Source organism: Lissotriton helveticus, chromosome 9, assembly GCF_964261635.1.
Source record: "Lissotriton helveticus chromosome 9, aLisHel1.1, whole genome shotgun sequence".
Taxonomy (NCBI): Eukaryota; Metazoa; Chordata; class Amphibia; order Caudata; family Salamandridae; genus Lissotriton; species Lissotriton helveticus.
This window is the reverse complement of record NC_136070.1, coordinates 261,688,245-261,713,440: the sequence shown is the minus strand read 5'-3', so window position 1 is coordinate 261,713,440 and position 25,196 is coordinate 261,688,245. Positions and strand designations below refer to the sequence as shown.

Genomic DNA, 25,196 nt, shown 5'->3' with positions numbered 1-25,196 from the left:
AAAGCATCCTTTTTCCGAGCACAACTGGACCGAGCCAAAAATAGACCCAGAGAACTGTTTAACATTGTTCGCAAACAAACCTCATCCACTCCTCCTATACTTCTGGCCTCGACCACTAGATGGGAAGAAATAGCCCTCTTTTTCTCTGAAAAAATTGCTAGAATAGAACAATCCTTCCTCCAGACTCCGACCCCTACCTCCATTTTGGACATCTCCCCTAACTCACCGGCATCCCTCCCACCCACCCTGCTCCCTCCATGATCCTACATAACATTGATCTCCCATTCCCCTCCATTCCTTCCTCCCTCCACGATTCCAATCCCCCTAACACTCTCCTTAAAAATAACGCCACCTGGCATAATTTCCAGTCAGTTACTGAAAGAGATGTCTGACATCATTGCGAAACTTAAACCCTCCTCCCACACCAAAGACCCCCTCCCCTCTAAACTTGTCCAAAATCTCAAACACATCATTACCCCTTCATGGACCTCGATCATTAACACTTCCCTAGCCACCGGCTGTGTCCCTACCTCCCTACAACTGGGCCAAATCACCCCCATTCTCAAAAACCCTACTGCCGACCCTAATGACCTCAACAACCTCCGTTCTATTTCCAATCTGCCCCTTCTCTCGAAACCCCTGGAAAAATGTGTCCTTCTTCAGCTTGACAGACACATTGAACTTTTTAACTTACTTGACCCCCTCCAATCAGGCTTCAGGAAAGGTTGCAGCACTGAAACCGCCATGCTTAACATTGTAGATGACATTCACCACTCCCTCGACAATGGCGAATCTAGCCTATTGATCCTCCTCGATCTCTCCGCAGCGTTCGATACCGTTAACCATTCTGTTCTACTCAAAGTCCTTAGAGAACGATTCGGCCTAAATGGTATGACTCATAATTGGTTTGTCTCATACCTGCAACACCGTGCTCAACAAATTAAAATCCAAAACTGCTTATCGAACCCCTCCCCCATTTCTCTAGGAGTTCCGCAAGGATCCATACTCTCTCCCGCTCTCTTTAACCTCTTCATGGAACCCCTCACCCTCATTCTCAAACAAGCCGGGATCAACTACCATCTTTACGCTGATGATACTCAACTCTACCATAAGATAAAAACCCATGCTGACATCCTCCACCTCAACAACACCCTCATCAAAATTCAAGCCTGGTTCCACTCGAACCACCTCAAACTTAACCCTAAAAAAACTGAAATTATTCTTTTCTCCCCAAAAAACAACCAGCTCCCCATTGGATCACAGACCTTAATGCCCTCAACTGCCCCTTGTCCCTAGCCACCTCAGTCAAATCCTTGGGCATCTCCCTTGACAACCGCCTATCTCTCAACGTACACATCAAAAACTCTGCCAAAGGAGCCCTCTTTACCCTCCGTAACCTTAAGAGAATTAAGCCCTTCATCCCAATTGATGATTTTAAACTAGCAGTTCAATCTCTTGTTCTATTGCACATTGATTACGGCAATGCCATCCTCACCGGAATTCCCAAAGCACACCTGGCACCTCTAAAATCAGTGCTCAACCTCGCGGCCAGGCTCATCACAGACTGCAAACGATTTGACCACATCTCTCCCACCCTCAAAACCCTCAAATGGCTCCCCATTGAAGGCAGATCCCCTTTTAAAACCGCCTGCATTACGCACAAAATCCTCCACCAAAACACACCGACATACCTTGCTATCAAATTGACCAAAGCAGGCTGCACGCGATCCCTGAGAAGCTCTAACACCCTCCTACTTATCCCCCCCTTCAGAAAAAGAATTCCACTCAGTCAGGCTCCTTTTCAGGCAATGCCCCTCTTATTTGGAATGCCCTCCAACCAGACCTCCGTTGTAACCCGTCATACCCCAGCTTCAAAAAAGAACTCAAACTTCTTCTCCTTAATAAATACAGGGGCTTCTAATTACCTCCCGAGTGGCCTCGCCTTCTTCAGCATCCCCCCACCCAGCTGCTCCGCCTACAGCTAGTGAACCCCCTCCTGCCCCCCCTCTCCTTCCCTTCCCCTTCAATTTAAATAGTGAATCCCCTCCTTGCCTCTCCTTTACCTCCCGTTTCTTACTACACCTTATGACCTTCAGTTTTTCTTTCACATTTTTGTCCTTCTTGCTCCTAGGTATATTTTATCGAACCTTCCCACCAAACTGCGACCTCTATATTGTATATCTTATTGTGTTTAGCATTGTTTTTTTACTTTTTCATCTAGTTTAACCTTTATCCTATGTGGACTGCTTATTTTTGAATCAACTTTCTGTACTTATACACACTGTACCTGTATTTAAACACCTTTCTGTTACAATTGTAAAGCGCTCTGATACCTCTGGATCCAGCCAGCGCTATATAAACCCTCTAAAATAAATAAATAAAAATAAAATAAACAATGCTGACCTTAGGTTTCCATTTTCCTGTAGGATCTTCAGTAAGTTAACTGGCAAAGCCTCTTTCAGAAAGCATTCACTCTGGTCCTGTTTCTCTGTCAGCGAACTGTGGGATTTAGTCTTTGATGCATTATCTTGTGAAGCTGTTTCTTGAGTATGCTGTGCTGCTCTTCCTGGTTCTTTTGGGATGGTGGGAATGCAAGACGTTGCCTCAGATTCTTCATTATCTTCTTCTTCTCCTATGTCCTCTTCTTCCTCGATCTGAAGCTCAACTTTGCGGGGGGCAGGAGTGGATTTTGAAGTGCCTGAAAAAGAAAAGCATGGATGAAGCATTTCTGAGAACCTGTCTCGAGGCAGAGCTGCTTGGGCCTTTTGGGGAATGAATGTTGTGGTCTAACGTAGTATCACAGTGTGTGCACTTGTAATGACATTGTGAAATTACATTAATAAAAATAGAAAACATGGTGCTGGATGCCTCCAAAGAAGGCAGTTGTTCACTCGCCTCTGTCTGAGCATTTTATCAAGTAGCAGTCGTCCACGCTCTATTACGGATCGTAGGTCTGAGTGATGGATACTTAGAGAGATGGTGCTGCAGATACGCACGAGTTCTTATGGTGCAAAAAGTTATAGGAATTTTGAGCAGCATAAAGCAATCAGCGCAAGAATACAACCTACAATCAATAGCTATTGTTGTCCAACCCTGCATCAGTGCTAGTTGCACTGTTGTCGCTCCCCAACAACTATAAGTTTGAACGTTTTCAACCTTCAAGCAAGTCACTTTCTGCAGTACTGCTTCCAAGGTATACCTATTCATCAGAGAAAGTCTAAAGTTTCAACAGGCAGTTTAAAGCTAATAAAATCTAAATTGTATTAAGTTTATATTTAACCACAGGCACTAGGAATGAGATATAAATCTCACTTACAAATCTTAGCTGGAGTGCAGCTTAATATAGTAAGTTGCGACTTGGGGTGTTGTTTGGCATAGAGTGTTTAAATTTGGCACACCAAGCATTCCTCCATGGTATGGAAGATTCATCAGTGCGGTGGCAGTGGATTCTTCTGGGCAGTCAGAGGACCAGGGGTTCTGCATGTGGTTCCCTACAAAGCTACACAATGGGATGTTGAGAGGAATCTTTAAGGTGGAGTGTGGAAAGGACATTTTCTGAGTGGTGTGCCTAGGAGGAGGGAAGATTTTGCAGTGATTTTAGCCACCGTAGTTCTTCAGTATGATCTGCAAGGGTTGTGTAGTGAGCCCAGGGGTTGTGGAGTGGGGCGGGCCAGATTTTGCTCTGTATCATGACACATGGCTTTGGAGTGCCACATAGCTATATTTAATTTGGAATGCCAAAGCAATGTTTAACAAGGGTTCTTTAGTGTGGTGAACCATAGAATTCTTTAGTATTGTGCTCCAATGGTTCTGAAAGTGTCATGTCTCTTAGGATTCTTGAGTGCCGTCTGCTGCAAGACACTTTATTGAGGTGTGCTACAGGGTTGATGTGTGTGCTACAGGGTTCCGGAGTTTGGTATGTCACAGATGCGTTGTAGAAAGTAAGGTTAAGACGTATCACCTGCAAACAATCAGTAGGACCCACCTGTCTGATGTGACTGCTTGCCAGCCTAGTAAGAATTGATGGATTCTGCCACCCAAAGGGGTTGCTGTGTCCCTGTAAGGGCACCCTAAACAGGTTTAGTAGTTGAGGCTGCAGGAGGAGGTGGTATACTGAGAGGTACACAGGCCTTAGCTGCGGGGGAGATGGACACCTTGCTTTCTAATGCAAAACTGTTGGGTTCCCTGTGGGGGCTGGACAGGCTGGCAGGAAGAAACTTCTCCGCCAAAGCCACCCAAGCAGTAATGGAACTGGTGCTGTTGGTGAGGTGGGTGGGGTGGAAAGGTGCAGAGAGCGAGCAGTAGCCTACTCTCCTTAAAACGCTTGAGAGCGGAATCCAGTTTGTCCGCAAACAGGCGAGTTCCATCAAAGGGCAAGTCCATCAGGGAGGACTGGACATTGCAGGAGAACCCAATTGATTGCAACTACGCACTGCCTTAAATCGCAACATTGGTGCCTATGGCCTGCCCGATGGAATCAATGGTGTCCAAACCACAATGAATCGTGCACTTGGTATCATCACAACCATTTTGACTCACCTGAGAGAGCTCAGTCTGAAGGTCTTCAGGCATATCAAGGAGGCCTTTGCCACCAAATCCCAAAGGAAGTGCGAGTAGTGACCATCAAACAGCTGGCATTAACAAAGCGGAGAGCTAAGCTAGTAGAGAAAGACATTTTTGCTGAATGTTTCAATTTGCCTAGGGCGAGAAGTAGGAAATGTGTTAGGATTTGAGTGGCTGGTGGAAGCTTGCACCACAAGGCTTTCTGGTGAGAGGTGCTACAAACGAAAGGCCGGGTCACCTGGAGCACAGCAATAGCATCTATGAAATTGTCGATTGACCTGAGGGCCAGAGCACAGATAGGTCTAAGCTCCCAGTAAGGTATCCATCGGGCCTCATTGAAAGGAAGACTCTGCTCCAAAGATGTCTGCCCTGGTTAAATGACCTCAGTGAAAAAGTTTGTCTTAACCTCCAAGATAGGGATCTGGCAGTCAAGAACTTTGACCGCCCTATGCATCACCATGGTGTAGGTAGCAGAGTTCTCCGTGGCTGGTCCAGGGGGAGGTATAGAGGCCACTAGCCTCCTCTAAGTCCTCGTACCATACCAATTGTCATTCTGGTAGGGCTGAGCAAACTCATCACCTGTGTCACAGTCATTATCTGAATCTGTCCCAAAAAGGGAGAGCAAAGAGTGCTGTCTCCCCTGTGGCAAATCAATTGGGGGAAGTGGCCCCTAGGGTGGACTCGGTGTGACTTCAGGCAAGGTCGTACCAACGTCGGACAGAACAATTGGGCCACCTTCTCTGACATCAGTGAAGTTGGCATCAGCGTCGACGTGTCCAGGGCCAGCATGGATCATGGTGCCGGAAGAGGAGACAGGACAACAGACTGAGGCAAGTCAGTATCAGAAGATCCCACTAACTTCGAGGATGAACCTGCCGGTGGTATCCCAGGTAACGGGTCACGCAGCTCATTGGGAGCATGGCTGCGCAGAACTCCTCTATCTGATGCGGCATGGCTGAAGGCTGACTTTGGGAGCAAAATCGAGAAGGGTGGCGCTGATCCCGCTCAGCTAGACATTTGCTTACGACAGTCCTTACAAGGGTTAAAATCTGTCGTTTTTGTGGTGACATATCTTGTGCATTAATGACAATTTCGAGCTACCATCTCCGAGAGATATGAATAGACTCTGGAATCGTGTCTAGAGGCAAGGATAGAAAGGAACTGACGCCAGGCATGCGCAATGGTGCTTATATAGGCTCCGCAAGTATTTCGCGAGTGGAACAGCATCAGTGCAGAGCTGCACGGTGCCATCTTCCTGCACGCAGAGGTCCTGCTGAAACATTGCTGGATTCGTGTCTGGGGAATATATAAAAGGTGAGGCATATGTGGCTAGAAGTCCCTATCAGAATAACAGCTACTTAGTATTTTTGGGCTTTTCAAACCTTTCTTTAACTGTTGTCAAGTAAAGTGCAATTACAGCATTATTGATTTCCATTTTAAAAAGAGTACCTATATATATATATATATGCACTTTCTCCTTTTGAGAGAAGCTGGCGGAGAGGGTCTCTAAAATCCATTAAACTGAAAAAGAAATAGCCTCCTGTACATAAATACAAAGTATATTAAAAATGTTCTCTATCCATCTGAAAATGTATTACATTTGAGAGAGTTTTGTTACCAGTTGCCATATGAAGGCAAGTGTGATTCCACTGTTATCCATTTCCTTTGAGAAAAAAAAAAAAGACATTGCATCGAGTCACGATTAAAACTTACTTTCAGATTTACGAAAAGGGATAGAAATTCAGTATGTCTAAGATCCAGGAAAAAAGGACCATACAACTACTTGAGTCAAAGTTCTAATTCCACTCAGAACACAATTACTCTAGCTTAGCGGTATCGCAAAGTTTAGACAGTCTGTTCTTTGCATGAACAGCCGGAAATATGATTTTTTTCGTATGCAACAAAGCATTACACAAACACTCTTCCACCCATACATGAAAATTAATGACCACCATAGACCCTACGCCCTCACTCCTAGGCACAAATATGCCTCACTTGCTAAACAATGCGTCATGTCTTTTAAGAATTTTTTTTTTTTGTGAAGAAACAAGGGCCCCCTGGTAAGGATGAGAATCCTGGGTCAGGGAAAACATACAATGTGAGTGTAACCACCCAGGCTATTCGTATAGCAAACACAGGCTATATATTAAACTGCAACATTCCCAAGATCAGAGAACTTAAACCATAACACAAACAATAAAAATGATATCAAAAATAGTGTATTTTAATAAAAACAGGGATACATTTCTTTCACAATGTAAATATACAATTATAATGAATTGATGATAAAAAGTGATATATTTTATATTTACGAAAACACAAATTAAAAAACATTAGACGGGCAATGATGCATGTCCTGTCTATTGTTGCTGTGACTCATACACAACAGCCACATATTTTTGATATCATTTTTATTGTTTGTGTTATGGTTTAAGTTCTCTGATCTTGGGAATGTTGCAGTTTAATATATAGCCTGTGTTTGCTATACGAATAGCCTGGGTGGTTACCCTCACATTTCATGTCTTTTAAGTCCATTAATGTGCCCTTGGGCCGCACCATCTAATACTACAGAAAGGTAACACTTGTCTTAATATAAGATATCTTTTGTTCGAGTTAGGTATTAGCCTGCGTATATATTCATCTCAAGAGAATAGTATGTAAGGCAAATGCTTAAAAAAAAATTGACAATACAAATTTCTTACATTAACCTACTGTATGGTCACATACCAATGTCTGATCCTGCGTATACATCATGCAGCAATACAAGGCCAAAAGCATGACTTATCCTTCATGGGTCTTCATTTAAGGTGAACACAAACCACCCTCAGTTCCCCAAGATACCCTATTAAACTATGTTTTAATAATAGAAAGTATTCAGAGTATGAGACTGCTTGTGAGTGAGGTCCATCATGCATACAAGAACGAATAAAATGGTGGATGGATATTCGAATATGGCAGCAAAAAGCACAATTAGTAGTTTCCCAATTGCACTCATAGAGAAAGGTCCTTTGGGAAGTAGCAGCAGCGCAACAGGTTCAAGAACACTAATCCATCTGAACTGGTGCCACAATCTTTCTGTTCCAGGGAGGGGCTGCTAATAATAAACAATAAAATAAACAAATAAACAAATAAAATACGTTTGTTTTTTTAAAAAATAAATTGCCACTGAGAGGCCTTTCCATACCTCTGCGTTGCACCAGTCCTGGTCTAGGCTTTCCATGACGCCGACGACGCTTGCGCACTTCAAGGGATAGGAGTTTCCGTTCATAAAGTGCTGCATGCAATTTGATCTCCGAATAGGAAGAAGAGATTCCAAACTCCATGCCACCATCTCGCAATGATCTAGAAACACAAAGCAATGGTCAATCTCACAACAAAGTCTATTGCATTATGTATGTACTGACTGTGGATATGACATATATCTGTATCATCAGCACAGTTTATGATCCTTCAATTACGTTGTCGGTCTTTTACATTCAATTTTGATAGCCCTTGGGTAAGGCAGGTTATTCTGTTTTAAATTACTTGGTGCAGATTGTGAACTGAGTCATGAACTTCCCTACTGGAGTCCTGATCATACGAAACAGAATCACAATTCCACAATATGAGGTACATCCTACAAACTGAGGATTCAACCTACGAACCCAAGAACCAAACTAAACACTAAGAGTCTGATTCACAAAGGGCCTACATACTTGTGGCAAAGGGCTGGCAACCGAGTGGGGTGTCTGTACCCATTGCAGGGCCCCTGCCTCGAGTGCGGCCCCCGCCTCGAGTGCGGCCCCATCCCCGCCACATCTGTAGGGCTTCTACTGCGAGTGCGGAGGATCTTTTTGAATTGGACCCTTAAATGCCGTCTCACAAACTAGGAAGAGCTGTCCTTCAAATGGAGGCATCATCCTATAAACTAGGGTTCTATTTAACAAACTGATGGACCTCCCCACACCAGTATGATGTTTGCTACAATGTAAGGAAGCATCCTACACACTGAGAAACCTTCCTACAAACCGACGAACGATCCTACAGACTGAGCAACTGAGGAACGATTACAAACCTAGGTCCCATCCTGCAAAACAAGGGCCTAATCCTGCAAACTGATGGCCAATCTTACAAAACGAGGGGCAATCCTACAAACTGAAAGCTAATCCTATATTACATCAGTTGTACAAAGTAAGGGGCAATCATACAAACTGAAGGACAGTTAGATAAACTAAGGGATAATCCTAAAAAATAAGTGACAACCCCATAAAATGAGAGACTACCCAACACATTGTAACTCACTACCCCCAAATTCATTCCTACTTCCAAAGAGTAAAAGATGACGCAGCATAGTAAAACATAATCCTCTAACGTGAGGAAAAATCTGACATCTCTCTTTCATGTGGATACTTTTATATAACCCCTGTTTCTTCATCTTTAGAATATCCCATTGCGCCTGACCTGAGCCAGAAGATTTTTCAGCATAGTACCTGTGCACCGGTAGGCCGCATTGTGCCGTTCCACGTTAACCCTGTTCCAGCCTGAAGTGACGACTGGAGCAGCATGTAAGTGCCACCCAATGACATTGACCTCAGTTTCTTTTTTGACACTGTACGAGCCCTTGGATGGGAAGCCCAAAAACCACTGATATGTGCCAGAGTGCGTTACTGTAATTCAAGACGTTTTTTGATGGAAAAGAGGCCTTTCTACAGAACTGAGATGATGGAAGGCAGTGAGGAATCTGTAGTTAAAGTATCAACCAGAAAGAGCATTACCGAAGGTAAGTAGCTTTGTCTTCTGTGTAATACTTCTAACAATAGATTCCTTACCTTTAGAATAGATGTCAAGGCAGTACATTCCCAAGTGGAAAGTCTGTGGAAAGACTCAGATCAAAAAGTCCTGCTGGGCTGAATGGCCAAAAAGTCCTTCCTGTCGGCCCTGGCTGTGAAGGCAGTAATACTTGGCGAACATATGCACTAATGCCCACAGTGAGGCCTGACAAATATCTATGACAGGAACTCTGCATGCCAGTGCACCGGTAGCAGACTTAGCCATGGTGGAGTGGGCCCTCAGGCCTTCTGAAGGCTGCTTCCTTGCCAGTGTGTAGCAGATCTTAACGCACAAGACTGTGCATCTGGACAAAGTCCTTAACTGCAATGACTTGCCTTACTTTGCACCGAGAGAACCCCACAAGGAGCTGATCGTCCATCAGGTGATCTTTGTTACAATCAATGTGAGAACTCAGCGCTCTTGTGGTGTCCAAACAACTGAGTTTCTCCTCCTCTTTCAAAGAGTGAGGTGGACCAAAGAATGTTGCAAGTGTGAAGGACTATATGACATGGAGGCCTAAGGAAGATGTAGAAAGCCGCTGTGCGTCACTCAAACAGGGTGCACTAAAGACAAGTAAGGACCAAATTAAGAGTCCACTGCAGCATCACAAAAGGTTTAAGAGGAAATGTATGAACTATGCCTTTGTGAAATCACATTACAATCAGGGATTTAAAAAAGGAGAGTTGGCCCAGTAAATAAAAAACGATGCCAAAAGAGCCAACAAACAACCATTAGCAGTGCCCACTGCAAGCCCTTACAGGGACAAATTATAAAACAAACAGAAATACATCGATCGTTTGGCCTGTAATGTGTCCTTGTTAACCCCTTCGGCGCTAATGACAAGGTCAGCTCGTCATGGGCGTAACCTGCGCTATGCGGATGACGAGCTGACCTTGTCACGTAACGCGGGATTTTCAAAATCGCAGCGCGCAGCGGGAAAACCGCTAGCGCACATGCGGTTAAGGGTACCACACCAAGTCACAAACTTGTCCCAAAATCGAGTATTAATAGACTTTGCTGAAGCATGCCTAGCCACAAGAATGACATCCACTACTTCAGAAGATGAAATGCGGTCATCTGCCACTGCTCAATCTCAAAGCATGGAGACGTGCGGGCCAGGTTGCATGACTATCCCTGCTGCCACTACAGAAGATCAACAGGCACTCATCAGAGAACAAATGCTCATGCTCAGAAGTTCCAGGTACCACACTCTCCTAGTCCAAGGTACTAGGTTGACTTGGGACTCTTGTTTGCCACTGCAGAGAACTCGCAATATCAGCATTTTTTGCAAGCTGGAGTTCCCAAGAAGGCTCTCTCTGGGCTCTCTATACGTGTGGTGTAGAGCAATGGACTTCTGAAGGCCTTTCCTACCTCGAGTTCTGAAGTTCTCAAAGCCACTATAACTGGATCCCCGGACCAATGCTGAAACACCAGACTCATAGTTCTGGGCTTGCTGCTTCACGGAGAAGGCACGATAAAACATCACACCCAGGTTAGCTCCACTGAAAGGAAATCCCTGTGAAGGAGTCAGGTGTGACTTTGGCACGTTGAACCCTAACGATGTCAGGCGAGTCGCCATCCTCTGGAGACATGAAATGGAGTTTTCTGGAGGTGGTTCACAACTGACTGTAGCAAGCCCGCCTTCAACAGTCAGTCATTAAGATAGGGTATGACTGGTATACTTTTGTGAACACCTCCAATTCCTCCCATCATAGCTGTGAAAGTCACTGACCAATCTGCATCAAATTTGGTACACGGAAGGTATGAATTCTGCAGACCATTTACCCCATTTATGGTGAAAATAGGTTAGGCAAATGTATGAAGAGCGTAAAAATAGGAATTCCTAAGCAATGAAATATCAACCTTAGCTATAGTGGCATGCATACACCTGTACACTATTTATATGAATGCAGGCTTTATTAAATAGCCAACGAAACCTTTAACATTAGACATGCAGAGGTTCTATGTCACTATTTCTTCTATCAACATTTCGGGGTTCTTACTTTATTTTTCTGATTACCACAACCTATTGTAGTAATCTGTTCATTTTCTTATTTTATTTCCAATGCTATTCCGAAGTCAGTGTACATCAAGAGTCATGGGCCCACAAAATAAAGGTAAAACTATGGTGTGCTTCCCAAATTGTAGTGGTACATCCACGCGGCAGCCTTTCACTTTTACTAATGCAACATGTTTAATAATACATTAGAAATGATGAAGGTATACAGGCTTCTCAGCCTAAGACCGAGAAAACTGCACTGCACTTTTAAGCGCCCCGGAGCATCTATTAATTCAAGACGTTACCATTGAGAAACTTTTCTAAAACTTAATGTTTCCACTTTTCCTTATTAGGTTGCCTGAACCAGTTTCAAAATGTCTTCACACAAACGAAAATGCTACAGCTTCTTCAGTGAAGATCCCAAAATTCACGTAAGATAATCTTACATAAAAGGGAGAGCCTCCAGACGGGTGAGGAGAAAATGTGGCCTAAAGGTAAGAGCTGTTTACGTTAGAAGTGAGGAAGCAGGCTAGAGGCCCACATTGGCTCAACATCCTGTGATTCTGGAAAAATCGCTTAATCTCCCCGTTTCTAAAATGTGCAACATGATAACGTAATTCTAATGTGAAGCACTCTTATGCCCTTGGGTCATGTTTGCAGTATACAATATATATTTTTTTTATACACGTTTTTAATATACAGCATAATTGTATAACCAGCAAATCAGACTGGATCCTACGTTCACACAAGCTAATTGTTGCATAGTAGCCAGTCAGTAGGTTGAAATGCCGCTTGAATTTCTGTTGAGCTGCCCTGGAAGGTCACTAGCAAGCCCACACTGGCATCCTGTTGCATCCCCATGTTAGATGTACGTCCCCCTTCCAATGGAACCCCATAGGGGCAGAATGCTTGCTTCGAGGTGTAATTGGGTGAGGGGTGCACAGACAAAACTGCCCACTGACACTGCTGGGACGCAGTGTACCGAATGGGTGTTTCGGGTAGTGGGTTGATGCAGTGTGATGCACTGAGGGATGAAGGGTAATACCCAGAAACCAGTCCCAGGATGCTTGTGTGTCCGGTCCAGGGAGGACCTGGCTTGGCAGTTCGGTCTGGACTGTTCCCATGAGGCACAGGGTCAAGACTGATTTGCATATGGCTGGGTCTAAACTGGGGCGGCATGGTGAAAGGATTTAAACCAGATCTCTTGACTGAGGGTGAATGTATGATTTATTCAGCATTCTATCCACCATTTGTTTGTGGAGCACTTTTTACCCTAATTGGGATGGGTATACACAGACGTGGGGGCCTTGTTCACTGTGCCACTGGATTCAAGCTAGCCTGGCTGATGAAGGGTAATACCCAGAAACCGGTCCCAGGATGCTTGTTTCCGGTCCAGGGAGGAAATGGCTTGGCAGTTCGGTCTGGACTGTTCCCATGAGGCACAGGGTCAACACTGATTTACTTGGTCTAAACTGGAGTGGCATGGTGAGCAAAAGAAGGATGGATTTAACCCAGATCTCTTGACTGGGGGTGAATGTATGATTTATTCAGCATTCTATCCATCATTTGTTTGCGTAGAACTGAGTGGGGCACGGAATGGACAGGACAGGGAAGGGCACTATTTGACAAAATCCTCGAAGGGTTTCCTCATACTTAACTTTTTTATGTTTATAAATGGTATTAATCATACATTAAATGGTACTCATTTTATCAATTTCAGAGATATTGAAAACTGCAATGTGAAAGGTACACTGCAAACATCCCTGCAGTGGGTGTTCAACCAGTATGTATTGGGTCTAGGTCTTGTTGGCAGAACTGCAGCCTGCACCCTCATGGCCCTCGGGAAACAAATTGTTGGTTCGCTATACAAAACAGGCTCCTCTTTGGCAAAGAAACCATCTGAGGGGAGAGAACGTGTCCGCGCACCGGGTGAGCCGCCAGCGGCTCCGACGCTGGGTCACGTGAAGTCTGAAGGCCTCAATAAAGGGGCGGGACGAGGCTGTTTTTATGCAGATCCTTCAGTAATGTCGGCGGGCAATCAATCTGAGGCCGATATACTGCACCCGGGCGTCCAAGAGTGAGGAAACGTGTGTGTGTGCGCGCCATACCTTTGTCAACTAGGCTTCTTGCCCTGACAAAAAGCGTCCCTGCAACGCCCCCTCTCGGCAACCGCCGGGCATGATAAAAGGAGTTTGGGAGGTCTGAAGAGTGGCCTACAAAGGCCCTTGCCCAAGTGATAAAGTGTGCCAGGCTGGTCGGGGTGCCTCCGCGCGCCAGCAGCTTCCTGTGAGGGGCGAATTCTGAATAGCCCCCCTCACACGGCGACAGGGACAGACAAGCTGCGTGTGAAGCTTTGGCCTCCATCACCCCTTTCTTTACTTTCCCACACTCGACCGAGGAGGCCCAATCATGTGCCGGCGGCTCGTCTGAGCAACGCCTAGCAAGACACCGAGGCTGGCTCCGGCCTAGGAGAGGCGTTGGGCGACGGGTTGGAGCCTTCCCAGCTGCCGCAGCTCTGCCACCCAGAAGAAGTGTGTGGAAACTAGTGAACGGGGGAGGCACTCCCACTCCTAGGCACTTCACCTCTCGCCGGGACATAAATCCCCCTGGGAGGCCTGGAGACGGCCAGACACCGTGTTAAATGAGCCCCGTGGCCTTGACCTTCATGGGAGAGGCGACAATACCACAGGGCTCCTTGCTCACAGCGTTGTAGGCCCGACAGCCTCCAGCGGCCTCTGCTGCAGACGCGCCAGGCAGGGACAGAAGGGCGTATCTTAAGGTCTGATGCCTTTTACCCCTTTACCGCTTCTTCTCATGTCCAGCTATTCCCTTTAAAACTGCTGAAACCTCTGCTGATCAGTCTTTCGCGAGTGCAATTTTCAGCTCGAGGAACTATAAAAGCCACAAGACGTAGCAATCTGTGAGTTGTCGCAAATTTCACTCGAAAACTCACGTGATTTTGTAGCTATGAAGCAACTTTTACAGGATGATTCATAACGTGTGCTAATTGCAGTGATTAGTGTAGAGGCAGCCTTTTAACCATTTCTGAGCGCTTGTCAGAGGACGGGGGACTGCGGGGGAGCTCTTATCTCTTTATCCTCGGGGTACGCAAGGATGTGAATTGAGCGCTCTAAAATTGGACATGATGTCTTAAAAATAGCATCTAAGACCACTCACGAGTTAGTTTCAAGTACTGAAGGTGGGCCTAAGAAGTCTGGATTATGTTTCATTATCAGAAGCCAAAGGGAATGTTAAGAACTCATCAGAAACGTCACACAGGGCTGAAGCATTCAAGTATTCTGCATACCAAATTAAATGAATTACCACTTAGGCTGAGCCCTCAACGGGAAACCCTGAGAACAGACCATGAGTTTAGTGGGTGATAAAAAAACAGACTGGCCTGCCAGTGAACTACAAACCAGAAGGCCAGTGAGAGATTGACTGGAGTTTGGTGGGTGGAAAAAAAGGTACTGGGTTGTAATGAAACGTGGAGAAAGTGTGAGCAGGGCCCAGGTATGTATAACTAAGGAAGGCCTAACATCAACTAAGGAAGGCCTAACATCGACTGAGGGCAGCTAAGGATAAAAAATCCAGAGAGCTCCATACATCAGTCTACAATTGCAAAACAGCTTTCAAACTGTCTCTCCGAAACACCAACTGGAGAATAGAGGAGAGCTACTAAATATTTGAAAATTTTCAGAACATCCTTTGTGCAAGATTTCCATTTCAGAATGAAATACGGGAAAAGGGGCTGTGCTACAAAATAGGAGTGTGAAAGCTCCACTAAAGGCAGAAGAAACAAGAGAGAAACAGATTTTGTCTTCACCCAGATCTCTCCCGTCATACAGAGGGGCCAGATGTAAAAGTTACTTACCTTCGGTAACGTGATATCTGGTAGTGCCAGTCTAGCCGCAGATTCATTAACTTTTTAATTCTCACAATACGCTAGTCTGGATATGGAAAATTGTCAGCAGTACCTATGCGCACCGGGCGACGGCATCGTATGGCTCCGTGGTGACGTCGTCTCTGGATATGAGGTCAGTGGAGCCATATAAGTCCCCTCCGGCGGGCAGATGTCAGTTTCTTCTGTGAAACCTTCCGTGCCAGAACGCAGAGCCACTACAGAAACTGGTTGTGGAACCAGTGTGCCAAAAAAGATCAAAAATCTTTGAAACTTTAATACAGAAGAAACATAAAATGGTATAATACCAGACATGGATTTTAAAGAAAGCCCCAACAAAATCAACAACACACAGGGCTACATGAATCCCTGTGCCCTGGTGAATAACCCCTATGTAAGGGAAGAAAACCGTACACTTTATAGACCATTCATCAATAATATTGAATGGTATGGCAATATCAAAACAGAACCTACAAAAACAGCACCTGTTTGTTGAAACACACAACTACGTGACATATTGATAGTGCCAATATAAGGTGTAATGATACAAAGACTTTCAAAGAAAAGAACAAATAAATCAATACTGCCCACTGGTATCCAATCCAGTGTGATAGTGAAAACACACACGCAACCTACCGACCACACATATTTGGGAATGGATAGTATAGCAACATCTTGACAAAAACTATGTGGCCAGGCCAAGTGATCTGTTGAGTCCCAACATAAATTGACAATGTGATACCGGTATATAAAACCAGTACTTAAAAAAGAGAATAACCCTCACCTCATAGGTGATTCGCAGGGTGGGGAGGATGAGCAGGGAGTGAATGAATCTGCGGCTAGGCTGTGTCTCTACCAGATATCACTTTACCAAAGGTAAGTAACTTTTACATCTGATAGAGACATCTAGCCGCGGCTTCCTTAACTTTTGAATTAAATACCATAGCTATACCCCACTGGAGGAGGGTCTGCAAACTAATCCTACAAAAAAATCTCAAAGAGAACCAGCCAGTCATAACCAACAACTGAACAAACGTAAAGGAATAGCAGAAAAAGAGCATGGCTCTTAATAGAATCCATGATCACTGTCACAGAACATATAAATAAAAAACAACCTTATTGGTCCGAGAGAATCGGCCCTTGAGAGAAAAGGCGGAAAAAAGACAAAGCACAATCTTTCAGAAAACAGACATTATCCTCTATCCCCCAAAAGGGAAAAAAGATAATTTGATGACCAAAAAGGGCCAAACACATGACAAAAGCCATGTAATCTGCATTTGATCATGACAAAGAAAATCAGAGAAAGAATTGTCTTGATAAAATCCCAAAGAAGGACTTTCAGAACCCATTTTCCCAAAGGAAACATGAACAATAACACCTCCTTGGTATAAATAATTTAGTTTGGACAAAATGAGCATTTATATTCTTCAAATGCACCAATTGTATAACATCTTGCTACAAAGATGTATATATGGGCATAAATATATATACCAACATAAATGTGTCAACTACAGCTAGGCCGCAAGGATGTATAAAGCTTGCTCTCGTACGGCCTTCAGTGCCATAGTCTGAAAGACTGAACACCACCTCGAGTTGTAGATAAGCTCGAAACACCAAGGCAAGCAAGAAAAAGAGAATTAACAGCATCTTTGAATAAAACCCCTTTCTTTTCCATTTTTTATTTGGGGGGGGGGTTTGGGGGGAACACACAAGTATAACACATGACATAGGACACAGTTATGTATACTTTGTATATCTAATTACTAACTAGTTCCGAGAGACAGTTCCAGAAAGCGTTTTACAATAATTTTGAAATTAGTAACACACCTATTAGTGCACTTGTCAACAACAAGTCCATACATCTATGATACAATACAAAGACGATTGTGAGACAACTATTGTACAACACAGCAGCATATCATGTATACACCGTATACAAAAAGCCACTCTGAAAGAGAGCATCAGCAAAAATACCCAACCCAGTGAAAAAAAGAGGTAGTACTCCGTCAATACACCTTAGGTGACTTGCCGTAGAAAAAGCTGCCTGTCACATGGTTTCACAAGGAACTGACACCACAAGAAACAATCACCATGATTCTTCACATACTAAAGAATACGGAAAACAACACGTATGACCTCTCCAAAAGACAGGTAATGCCAATCAGACAGAAACATGCTTATCAAGACTATCATAGGAGGAAGAAAAGTTTACTATAAAGTCAAAAATCCTCCTATTAAAAAAGTGTCACCCAAGACGTATTTAGAAGATTGGCGGCTTTGTTGATGACCAAAGCGGCACAACACCCTAGAACATACTGTCTGATGTGAAGGACAACAAGCCATCCAGATTACATTGGTCTTGGGACAAGTTGGCCTAACTCAAACATCATACACCTTTGGCTGGCAATTTACTGCATCACAATATGGAGCAGGGATAATACTTGCCTGCAGTTGAGGTAATATTTATGCCTTTACTAGACACTGTTCCTTTAAACTAAAGGAAGAACTCGCAAACAGTAGCATTCAAACCATATTAACCTATACTCTGAGTCAGAGCAATGCTTCAACTTGCTGAAGCACCCTATCACTCCAAAGGTAGATCAAAGAATCGATATACACCAGTCAACACATATGCCTCTAAAGAAGCATTGAAGAAAGCCATACAACTTCCATACTGAACTGCTTCGAAGAAGCATGTAACAGATCCACTTCCATACAGGAAGACACCTCTCTTAATAATAGCCTCTTGAGCAGAAAGCACTTCCTCAGTGGTCAGGAAACAAAGGAAACCTCCCTTAGTCTTTTAAATCAATACATAAATACAAAAAATAAAATGGTACTGAGGTTATAACCACAACTCCTCACCAGAGTACCCGTGGTAGTACTGGAACCGAATTAGACATATCCAACGTACTAATAAGGCTATTCTTTGATCAACAAAACATATATACCAAGAATAGCTATAAGCTAAGCACACATAGACAGAAAATGTAGGACTATAACTGTAGTTCTCCGTCTTTCATGGAAACGTCTTAATGCCGCATCTGCCTGATCACCAAAAAGACGGGCACCATCAAGTGGTATACTGGCCAAAGAAGACTCGACAGCCTCTGAGAAACCAAAAGATGCCAACCAAGTCTGACGCGTTAGCGCCACTGCAGTTGCCATGGCCTGACCCACAGAATCCATTGTGTCCATGCCACACCTTATGGTAAGCCTAGCGGCCTGCTGGCCATCTCTAATCAAGTTGCCTACCTCAGCACGGAGGTTATCCGGAAGAGATGGGAGCATGTTCTGTAAAGAATCCCATAAGGCATAGGAAAAGCACCCCAACACACAAGACATGTTGGTGGCTTTTAGAAATGGGGGTCTCTAGTAGGCAAGGGCTTGCACCTTTGTCTAAATAGGGAACCTACTTTCTAGTCAGGATAAGGGAGTTACACTCCTAAAATAACCCCTGCTCAAGCCCTTGGTAGCTTGGCACGAGCAGTCAGGCTTATCTTAGAGGCGTAAAGCATCCGCACCTAACCAAGAGTAATACAGTGTAAGCACTATAAATGGACACCACACCAGTTTAGAAAAATATCCAATATTTTTATATAGTTAATACAAGACCAAAAACGATAAAAATCCATTCTACAGTACTTAAAAATCGTCAGTTGTCAAAATACGCTTGAAAAACAGTTCCTTGATGTCAATACCTCCATCCGGGGCTATCACGGGTTCCTGATACAAACAAATCCAAACAGTTCTGGTTGACCGCGGTATAACGGGCCACCTACGGTGTCGGGAAGACCCATAAACAGTACCTTTTTAGAAATGCAGGGAGTCAGCGACCTCTCGTTGAGCTTCCGAAAGCACGGTGTCCGCAAGCGCCGGTTCTGGAGGTCGGTGCAGGAGTCGATGGGGCCCTCGAAGTCACAAGCGTTGCAGATCGATCTCCTCTCTGTTGGAGTCAGGGGCGCTGGCGTCGGCAAGCGTTGTGTGCTGCAGTGCGAAGTACAGCGCTGCGGCGTGCAGTGGCCTCAGGTCGCAGTGCAAGCAGCGGGTCGGTGGCGGCGTCAGATCGCGGCGTCGGTGAGACCAGGGTCGTGGTGCGAGATCAAGGCGGTGCTCATCGCGCTGCTGGCAGGTCACGGTGCAGGCAGCGGCGTCGTCGTTGCTAAATCGCTGTCGTCGGCTAACGAAGTGGAGTCGATGGTGCCGGCGTCGGTTGGCCAGGCTGTGGTGTGGGATGAGGGCAGTGCGTCATGTAACTTAACGAGCAGTGCCCTCGAACCACGGTGCAAGCAGCGGAGTCTATTTCTGCATGGAGCTTCGTCGTCGAGGATACCAAGGCGTCGTCGTGAAGCGAGGCGGAGCGGAGTGTGGTGCCCACAGGTCAGGGTGCGAGCAACGGCTTGGTGGCGGCGTCAGCAGGCGTCGTCGGTGAGACCAGGGTCGCATTGCGGCGGTGCCCTCTGCAGTGCCCTCAGGAAAGTGAGGCAGCATCGTAGACGTCGTCGGGTTGCTTTTCTTCTGTTGCAGCACAAAACAGACAGTCCCCAGTGCTGGGAGCAGAAGAGCTTGAAGTCTTTGCTGTTCCTGACACTTCTTGAACAGGGGGCACGCTCTACCTCAAGCCCTTGGAGAAACTCACAAAAGTAGATTGCAGAAAGTTCAGTCCAGTCCTTTCACTGCCCAAGACAGAAGCAGCCACTGCAGGCCAACACAGCAAAGCACATGCACTGCACCCTGCCCACAGGGGTACCTTGGGCCTACCTTATGGGTGGCTGACATGTAAGACAAGGGAAGGTTAGGGACTGGCAAGTGTGTGCACTGGCCAAGTCGACATGGCAGTTACAAACTGCAGACTCTGCAATGGCAGGTCGGAGTTACCTTTTCAGGGCTACCCACGTGGGTGGCACTATCAGTGCTGCAGGCCCATGAGTAGCATTTGATTCACAGGCCCTGGCACACTTAGTGCACTTTACTAAGGACTAACAAGTAAATCAAATATCCAATCATGGAAACGCCAATCCATAACACAATTTACCACAGGAGCACTTGCACTTTCAAACTGATCAGCAGTGCAGAAAGTGCGCAGAAACGCTACGCCACCAAAAACAGAGTCAAAACCGGGAGGTCAGAAAGCAAAAACTCAGGGGAAACAGGCCAAAATATGCCAAGTCTAACAGTGGCTCTCAATGCAGAGCGTGCCAAAGCAAATATATGCTAACCACAAGCATCACAACCCCTAGCATCCTTACCCACCGGAGTCTTAGGAGTAGAATCTACATCCTTAAAAGATGTTGCAGCTGAGTCGCCAGGCCATTAGTGGAAGGATGTCTATGCAAACAAACTGGGTCCCCCGGTGCATGCAAAAGCCTGCGTGCAACATCACAGTCCACTGAGACCCCCGACTTAGGCTTGGCCTAAGTACCTAACAAAACATCAAATAGGGCCTCATTATACGGAAGAACATGCTCTTCTCCCATCTGACCCGGGCAAAGGATTTCAAACAAAGAGTCTGTAAACCTCTGCACCGTGGGCAGTGACAAGTCTAAAACTGCAGCCACTTTCTTCAGCATGTCTGCAAAGGAGGAACTTGCCTCCGTGGCAAGAATAGAGGGAGAGAGCAATCTCAAGGGTGGCAAGGATTCCAGCCCACTAGCCTCACCAAGAGATGTAGGTCAACTCTTCTCCACGTTAAACACATTGCATAGGAAATGGGCTGAAAAAGCCAAGCCCCAGTCGATACAGGTGGACATCCCAATGGCTCTTCCTGGAAAGGGGCCTCCGGATCTAGCCAGCGCTATATAAAACTCTGCAAATAAATAAATAAAAATAAATAAATAGGAGAGCTACAAGACCCACAAGGTTTTAAACCAGTCGACATTTGACAAAGGCACACTATTCCACCAACACCAGGCGTCAAAGTAGTTTGGAACAAAACGACCTGAGGTCCCGCTTCTTTGGATCCGTGTTACAGCGCAGAAAAGAAGAAACAAATGTCTGCGCGCAGGGGGGGGGGTTGATATGGCTTCACTGATGTAATATCCGGAGATTACATCATTGCAGAGTCGTACGACGCCACCCCCGGCGCCTGGAGAGAATTCAATATTAAGGAATCTGCAGCTAGATGTCTTTATCAGATCCCATTTACACTCAAAGTGGAGCAACATTGATCAGAATTAGCACATTGTGCCTCCACTTAAAAACAATGATCTACCTGCCCAGTGGGAGCTGCCATGAAAGGACCTGTCCTTTGCTAAACTCTAATGGTGGAAGAAAGAGCACCCAGCAGGTCCTTCTACCCAACAATAGAACACGTCTTTACAACCAAATCTCTCACTACAAGAAAATGTTCCTTCTGAGAGATTTTCTGAGCAGTCATACAAGGGGCTGCCTATTTTTTGGTTACAAGGGTCATGGCCTATTCATGTGGTTGAGGGGCTCACTTTGCCTGCACACGTGTTTCTACACATAGACCTACCTTGTGGTTGTAGAGCCCAGGCCATTCACCTGGACAGTATAAGACACGCTAGTAGGCACCATGAAAACGTTTACTGGTAGACATTTTGAAAAGCATGCCTAGGTGAGAAGTTCATGTTGACTGGATGTCTGAAAAGCTTTTACTGGTGGGTCAGGTGAGAACTGGCACCGAGGAGTAAGTATAGGCTGTACTGCTCAGAGTCCAGCACCTTTGAGGAGAACCAAATCCAGGGCCTTCTCAAGTACCTGGAGTGATTTAGTAGGTACTCTAAGCTCAGCACATAGTAGCCCAGCACACTTTAAACACAATTTGTAGCAACGAATAGGTAAAAAAGAATCTAGTTTCACGAGCAAGTCGATGTTTTCAGTTTCAGTTATTCTTTATTGTTCAATCTTTAACAACTGTCTAAAGCTTTTAAAGATTGAACAATAAAGAATAACTGAAACTGAAAACATCGACTTGCTCGTGAAACTAGATTCTTTTTGACCTATTCGTTGCTACAAATTGTGTTTAAAGTGTGCTGGGCTACTATGTGCTGTTAAATTGTTGAGGGTTAGGTTCTTTGAATCAGCCTTTAATTTGAGGGAGTATAGGGAATTGTGCTCCCAGCCCGTTGTTTGCACCTTTTCTTTTCACAAAAACTGATAGGGACTTTTAAGACACTAGTGCTGGCATCTTTTGCTTTGATTCCCTTTCTCTTGTCCGGGTACTCTAAGCTCAGACTAAACCCACGAATGACCCACAGGTTACACTGTTAAAAACAGACTTAATAGAAAGGTCTAGCATTTATTTAACAGATGCTGTGGGCTGCAGTTCTGCACTATGTAATAAACATTTACTATTTTCTAATCTCCTTCATTCTTAGATATTTAAATAATCTATTTGCATATAGTTCTGTTTTTTGTTGAATTTGTAACTAACTGATGTAAACTTGACTCTTCTATAGATTGTTATAATTAATGTTTTTGCAGTGATATATGCAAATTGCTACGATTCTTAACCCACAGAACTTACACTACTTATTTTAAATTGTATTGCACCAAATTCTCCAAAATAAAATGAGATTGCTTGAAAAAAATGAAACGCACAAAGAAAAGAGGCATTGATCCCGTTCCTTCTAAACGTAAGGATCACCAACCAAGAGGAAGCTGTTTCCTTCTAGATGAGGGAGTGGGTGGTTGGATCACTGCAATCCTCGAAACAGGACTGATCCATTGTGAAAAGAGGGTAAGGTGCACACACAAAAGTTGAGACTATACTTCAGAAAGCATCAACATTTCAAGCTAATACTGTGATGAACAACATACCGAACTTTGGTGATCCCAACAGCAGCCCCATTGCTTGTCCTGTAGAAAAACAAGGGGAACATGGTAAGCCATGAACACGGCTCTCTACAGCCTTTATTAAGACAACTGACCCCCCCCCCCTTGCCCCTACGGCAGGTACAGCAGATACATGCTTTTTAGGCCTCCAGGAGACCTTCTCAGTTCGACTGATCTCTCAGGGGACCTACTCACTCCTCTTTTATCAATAAATAAGCTTTCCCAGTGTCTCTGTAACATCCAGGAGGCTTCCACAGTGCAATTATAATGTCAGAACAGGCATCCATGCCTTTTCTATAATGCAAAAGTTGGCTTCCATACTTCCCATTAAAAACCTCTATATACCTCTCTCCACCTGTAATCCCAAGAAGACTTCTGTATCTCCATAATGCTTTAGGTTGACAAGAACACTAGTTACTTACCTGTAATCTGTGGTTCTCCAGTATTGGTGTCTTTCATAGATTCACATGCCTGAATCATTCCCCGACGTCGGAGTGTGAGTCCCACGGTACATAAAAAAGCAATAATATGCCATAATACCATAGTAAAAACCAGTAATTCCCAACCAGGAAGTAAAGTAGCCCAAGCTACAGGAGAAAAAACTTCCACACTCATGACTATCCTAGTCATTTTGTATAGACCAAACAGCAGCCAATCAGGCGACAGCACCCACCAGAAGGTTCTCCCCAGAGGCTCAGGCTCTCAGATTTTCTCGCAAGGAGTGATGGTAAACCAATGTAGCATAAGAGCCTCTGAGGGGAGGTGGGTGGGTTGCATGTGAATCTATTAAAGACACCAATACTGGAGAACCACAGATTACAGGTAAGTAACTATTGTTCTTCTCCAGTATTAGGGGTGTCTTTCATAGATTCACATGCCTGAATCAGAGTAGAAAGCAGTACACATCCGTGTCTGGAAGACACTCTTTGTAGCATAAGCTGGTAAATATGAGATGCACAACCATGAAATATATATGTATATGTATATATATATATATATATATATATATATATATATATATATGTATATGTATGTATATATATATATATATATATATATATATATATATATATATATATATATATATATATATATATAATCACATCACTGAAAGCATGATAAAATGCAAATACTCAAGCATGTGCACAATAAAATAAGCATAACAAGCGTCTGACAGCAGTAAGAGGAGGTGGGAAACAGAGGCTCACCTTATTTGAAAAGATTACGCAGAACTGCTTGACCCACTGAAGCATCGGTCTCGCTGGCTGCATCCAAAAAGTAGTGCTTGGTGAAAGTATGCGGACTGGCCCAGGTCGCCGCTCTGCAGATGTGCTGGAGAGGGACTTCAGCGAAAAGAGCAGTTGAGGAAGACACTGCCCTTGTAGAGTGCGCTGTAGGAGCTGCTTGCAAAGGTCGTCCTGCTTGTGTATGGCAAAAGTCAATAGCTGCAGAGATCCATCTCGCAATTGTTTGCTTAGATACTGCTTGGCCTTTACGAATTGTACCATAGGTCATAAATAGTTGATCAGATTTCCGTAACATAGAAGTTCTTTGCAAATAGAACTTTGAACATCTCCTAATGTCCAGTGTATGCAATGCCCTTTCTGCAGGGGATTGTGGGTTAGGAAAGAATGTCTTTAAGATGACAGGCTCGTTAAGGTGGAAGTCCGAAGGCACCTTAGGTATGAATTTCGGATTCGTGCGGAGCACCACGGAGTCATTTGTGAACTGTAAGAAAGGATGATGAACTGTGAAAGCCTGGATATCACTGACTCTTCTAGAGGAAGTCAAAGCCAATAAAGGTGACACCTTCCACGTAAGGAATTTCAAATCGGCTTTGTGGATAGGCTCAAAAGGATGGTGCATGAGCTGCGCTAACACTACATTAAGATGCTACGATGGTGGTGGACGACGTACCGGAGGGAACATTCTGAAAAGACCTTTAAAGAATTGTTGTATAATTCTTGAAGAATAAAGAGAAGTGCCCCCATCTTGTCGGTATCTTGAAATCGCTGCCAGGAAAACCTTTAGGGTTGCATGAGACAATCCCGATTTTGCCAGATGTAAGAAAAAAGGTAGGATTTGCTCTGGCTTAGCCAAAAGAGGATGAATTCCAGCTGAACGACA

General features: G+C 44.6%; 1 protein-coding gene across 6 annotated transcripts in view; it reads right to left on the bottom strand.

Moving 5' to 3' along the window:
- The window catches only part of TTLL5 (tubulin tyrosine ligase like 5), a 1,026,293-nt gene that overhangs the window by 553,504 nt on the left and 447,593 nt on the right, over nucleotides 1-25,196 (bottom strand). For all 6 annotated transcript variants that reach the window (XM_078659928.1, XM_078659931.1, XM_078659927.1 and 3 more), the window contains 3 exons: nucleotides 23,055-23,093; nucleotides 7,748-7,905; nucleotides 2,404-2,698 (listed from right to left, as the gene is read on the bottom strand). In XM_078659928.1, coding sequence (XP_078516054.1) covers nucleotides 2,404-2,698; nucleotides 7,748-7,905; nucleotides 23,055-23,093 — 492 coding nt within the window. The remainder of the gene's footprint in view (nucleotides 1-2,403; nucleotides 2,699-7,747; nucleotides 7,906-23,054; nucleotides 23,094-25,196) is intronic.